Below are 5000 nucleotides of genomic sequence, written 5' to 3'. Positions count from 1 at the left end.
CAATGAACACAACTGTGTGAATTACAGTGTACAACATCTTAAAATGGACTTCTGTTAATGTTTGAAATTAATGATGCTGAAATTGGACTACTACTTTTCAATCAGCTTTCTAAAGAACCCACCAAGATAATTCGATCCTCACAAGTAACTCAAATTACCTTACCTGACACGCCTTTTTCTGTAAATATCACATCAGGCTTTATGGCTATGATGTCACTGCAAACATTCTGGATGTACTCCTCTTCTAACTGAAGAATACGGCTAAAAATAAATCATTCAACATTTAATTTGAAGCAACTAACACAAATATTATCGAGGTCTGGTCCCAAATTTAAGACAACCCACTATCACAGAACTTTGTGCTGATTCTTCTAAGATTACACACTTGTTTATTTTGTTAAAATTATAGCACTCTTAGTGAAATGAGAACAATGTTTTTACTATGTGCTGAACTATATTATTGTAAACTCTTTAACACTTGCCTTTTACGCTTGGCAGAACTGTTTGGAAGACTCGAGTGTTCAAAGCGTCCGTACGCCATTTTTAATTGCTGCGTGACAAATATAACCAGTTCAAACCAGCCGGTTGGTTACTTTCTGACGTTATGTAATTGATGGCGCAATCGCGCTCTTTTTTGTTGCTGTTTCCGCTTATTAAAACAGAAGTCATGTCACGTTTCCTATTGTTGCGGTTCTGACCAGCTTTTATCATGATCCTGCTATCTGCAAATTTTCAACATATTGTAACTGGTCCGCCATTACTAGCTAGCTCGAGGAGAAAATGACGTCAAAGACTCAATAGTTTAAGAATGCAATGCATGTGTGCGCCGCTAATTCAATATGCATGCAGCACGAGAGTTTCGTTTAAACTCGTGTTTTTCATATAACAAGCTGCGTTTACACGCTGACATTTTAAGCTAGTGAGTAAATGACGTCACTTTTCCCTAGATCCAACCCTCTAAGGTCCAATCAGTCAGTTTGGAACATGGTAATGGTGGACCGTGAATTCCAAAACTTACACTCAAAGTCTTAAAAAAAAAGAAGTGATTTTTTGATCACACAAGCAGTAGCACTTCAAATTACAACACAGTCTCAATTCATGGAGCACATGTGTCAGAATGCTAAATCTTAATCCACAGTACAGAAAGCGAAAGTTAAAGTTGTGTTGTAACTGTGCGTTTGATGACATGTCTTCAAAAGTTGCCTTGTGAGTTTATTTTAGTATTGTCATGAAGCTATGGAAAATCAATTCAACACACTGCAGATTAAATCAAAATGCAGCCCTTTGATGACCAGAGTACATGTACCCACAGTACCAGCATGGTAGATAGATCTAGACTATTTAATCTCGAGTGACATGATGCCAACTGCTCTTAACAACCCTACTGACCCTGTACATAAATCACACAATTAACACGTAATTAAAAGACAATAAATTGCCTGTTGCCTGGAGGCAATAAAAACTTACTTGAAGTCTGTTTCCTGTGAAATTTCTAAGCTTGTCTGAAACAGCAAATTATTTTGTTACAATACTTATTGTAAGCAATAATTTTTTTTAAATTTTAGCAGCCAGCCTTACAGCTACTGTAAGTTACAGTGCAAAGAAATTTTCCTTTAGATTACAACAAACTATTTGTTTACATGTGACTCGTGATCAGAAAATTACTTCCAATTATGCACTCAGGAATAAATACAGTATTACAGAATCAATTGTAAAAGAGCATACAAAATCAAGGAAAGGCTTGATATGAGCTATTCTTAACTTTAACTTTAATCAATTTCCAGATTACAAAATAATCATAATAATCATCATCTGAGGTAGGCTTAAGCAGAACACAATGTTCCTTAAAAATAAGTCACCAGCTGTTACATGAATTATTTGTAAAATGTATTTATAATACATTAATAATATTACATGAATAATTCGTAAAATGGATTTATAACTTATTAAAAATAGATTAAAAATACAAAAGAAAATACAAAAGACATGAGACATTGGCTGCATTCACTATACATAGGTAGAGTACTTATTGACAGTAAATACAAAATAAAAATACAGTTATAAGAAATTTATATTAAACTTATCATCATAAAAAAATAAGTGAGATTCCTATGAAAAACTGTCAAGGAGGTCAACTCCCTGAATTTGAGAGGCAAATCATTCTACAAACGACAAACACAGATGAAAAAAGAATTCTTTAAGGTTTCAGTCCTGCTGAAAGGGACATTTAGTGTCAAATGATCAACGCTTCTCAGCGGCTTATGCAAGAATGAAGTGACAAAATCCATAATATTTAAATTACTGATATTCGTATAGCACTTAAAAAGAATATCAAATCATTAATATCTCTCGATACTGTAATGGTAATAAATTTAATTTACCGAGGTGCTCGGGCTAAGAGTAATCATTACCAAGAATGAATCTTGTCATCCTGCATTGCACCTGTTCTAAGCTACATGTAGTAATGACTTGTTTCTTTTAGTATGTGGTGACCATACCACGCTAGCGTATTCAAGGCGCGATCGAACCCAAGTTATATATGAAGTAATTTTTTTGTTGTAGTGTCAGTTATTTCTTTACATATACGAAAAAGGAGATTGATTACTGTATCTTTTGGGTTTTGGAGGTGATAAGATCAATGTGTTTATTCCAACTTAAGTCATGACTTATCAAATCCCCAAGTTCCTTTACCTAACACAGTCTAATTTGATTCCCCCAAGGAAATAATCTCTATCAACTGCAGCTCTAACACATGCCACCCTCAAAACCTTACACTCTTTAACATTAAAAACCATCCCCCAAATACATGTACAAGACCAAAATTGTCCCACCCTAAGATTAAATGGAAAACACTAAGAATCATTCGCCAAAAGAGGTAACGATGTTTTATGTGAAATTACTTTAGGCATGTAATAAAAATCAAGAATAGTAAAGGTCCCAGAATTGACCCATGAGGGACTCCAGATGTAGCTTGGAGAAAATCGGATGATTCATTATCAATCACAACCCTGTCTCCTGCCAGTTAAGTATGACCTGAACCACGCCAACAAAGAACCTTTAACACCAAGGCATTCTACAGTGTAGTTTAACTAGTAGTTTTACATAGGCCCCTGGATTGAAAGCCTTGGCGAAGTCTGGATACATGTAGATTACATCAACTCATTGTGTCATTTCAAGAGCTTTGGCGAATTGATAGACTGCTTGGGATAATTATGTCACCTTAATTAGATTTACCTGGCAAAAAACCATGCTGCCAATAGGTAAATGTGTAAGTTGAGGAGATATAATGCTAAAGCGTTTGTTGTAAATTTGCCTTTCCATGATTTTAGATAATATGTCAACTAATGAAATGCCACAGTCCATTATGCCAAAGATTCCGGAAATTTCGGTCGGAAATCAAATGGAAAGGTCCGTTTCCGTTTCTTCCGACCGGAATATACGGGATCACCTCTGGAGGTAGTCCACTTATTTCGGTTGGAATATTCCAACCGAAATTCGCCGTTCCATTTTTGACAAACCGGTTCTTTGCCCTAATTAGGGAATTCAGAAAAGGAATAAAAAGTGGCAAGAGCCATTCCTATTGGTTGGCCCGGTTGAATTGGAAAATGTCGTTCCATTTTCCTTCGGTATTCCCACTTATCTCTGACCGGTCGGTTTGGCATAATGGAAATAAGCACCCCTAGATTCACATTTATGAATGGGTATGAGATTGACATCTTTCCACTTTTCCAGAAAGATTCCACTCTCTAAAGACATATTACCGGTAAATATTCGACATAATGAGGGTGAAATTTCATTCACACATGCATGCGGCAACTTAGTGGGGAGGCCAAGCGAAGCCTTGTTGACATCAAGCGATTGCAGTTGTCTGCAAACACTGTCAGGACTGTCAATTACCAGATGTAAAGTGTCAATGTGGTATAGAGTACCTGACTTTCTCCTTTCTTGTATTCCAAGGAACAATCTAAAAGAACTATCCTAGGGTTTTCTATTCTCCTACAATAAAAAAATACCAACAACAGCAGTGAAAAGGATCTAAGACCATTGTACCGTACAAAGCATAAGAGGGCAAGGAAAAAAATTCACTGATTGAAATGATTACAGAAACCTTTGGAAATTATTTAAGATTGCAAATGTACAAAACAAATCTTACCTTCTCATTCTTGGATGGGTCACGTCTTTGTTAAGCATAACTCCAGACAAAACACGAGAATCTTCAAGTTCACCCCCTGGGACCTGCAATCCAATAACAGCACTGTAAATTTTCAGGCGACAAAACGATATCTACACGAAAAATGCAATTTACTAATAATAATAATAATGATGATGATAATAATAATAATAATAATAATAATAATAATAATTTAATAATAATTTTTAAAAGCTAATGTTCAACTGAGCATCAAGTTGCAACCCGCGACCTTACACGTTCAGTGCATATCTCAAAATCCTAGCTGTTCCTAGTAGGCAGGCCTTTTGGAGGGTTCCAAAGTTCAGATTATCGCTGGTCTTAACGAACAAATGGTTGAAATTCTTTGAGATTGTACAAAAAGCAATCTCAAAGAACTACAACCATTGGTTAGTTAAGACCAGTGATAATTGGAACCCTCCAAAAGGCCTTCCTCCAGTTAGGATTCTAAGATATGCAATGAACATCTAAGGTTGTGGGTTGCAAGTTGATGCTCAGTTAATTACCAGCTTTTTAAAATCAGTTTAGCTGTGAGATGACAAATAATAATAGTAATAGTAATGATGATAATAATAATCATCATGATAATAATAATCAACATCATCATCATGATAGTGAAAGAGGAACAAAACTGCAGACTTTCCAAGGAACTCATTAACAAATGGGACATGTACATGATCGAATGTCAACAATTGTGACCTTTCACCCAAACATGGGGCTAATATTACATAGCTTTTTGGTGAACCATGAAATTTATTTCACTGTCACAGCATGTGAACTAAATACAAATGTATATCACTCTGTGAAATTG

General features: G+C 35.5%; 1 protein-coding gene across 1 annotated transcript in view; it reads right to left on the bottom strand.

Moving 5' to 3' along the window:
• Positions 1-5000, bottom strand: part of LOC137992728 (T-complex protein 1 subunit gamma-like) — a 40818-nt gene that overhangs the window by 20754 nt on the left and 15064 nt on the right. The window contains exons 8-11 of the mRNA XM_068838219.1: positions 4154-4236; positions 3930-3996; positions 1468-1502; positions 164-261 (exon numbers count right to left, since the gene is read on the bottom strand). Of these exons, the coding sequence (XP_068694320.1) occupies positions 164-261; positions 1468-1502; positions 3930-3996; positions 4154-4236 (283 nt within the window). The remainder of the gene's footprint in view (positions 1-163; positions 262-1467; positions 1503-3929; positions 3997-4153; positions 4237-5000) is intronic.

Source organism: Montipora foliosa, chromosome 2 (genome assembly GCF_036669935.1).
Source record: "Montipora foliosa isolate CH-2021 chromosome 2, ASM3666993v2, whole genome shotgun sequence".
Lineage (NCBI taxonomy): Eukaryota > Metazoa > Cnidaria > Anthozoa > Scleractinia > Acroporidae > Montipora > Montipora foliosa.
The sequence above is the reverse complement of the archived record's forward strand: the minus strand, read 5'-3'. Positions and strand labels throughout refer to the sequence as shown.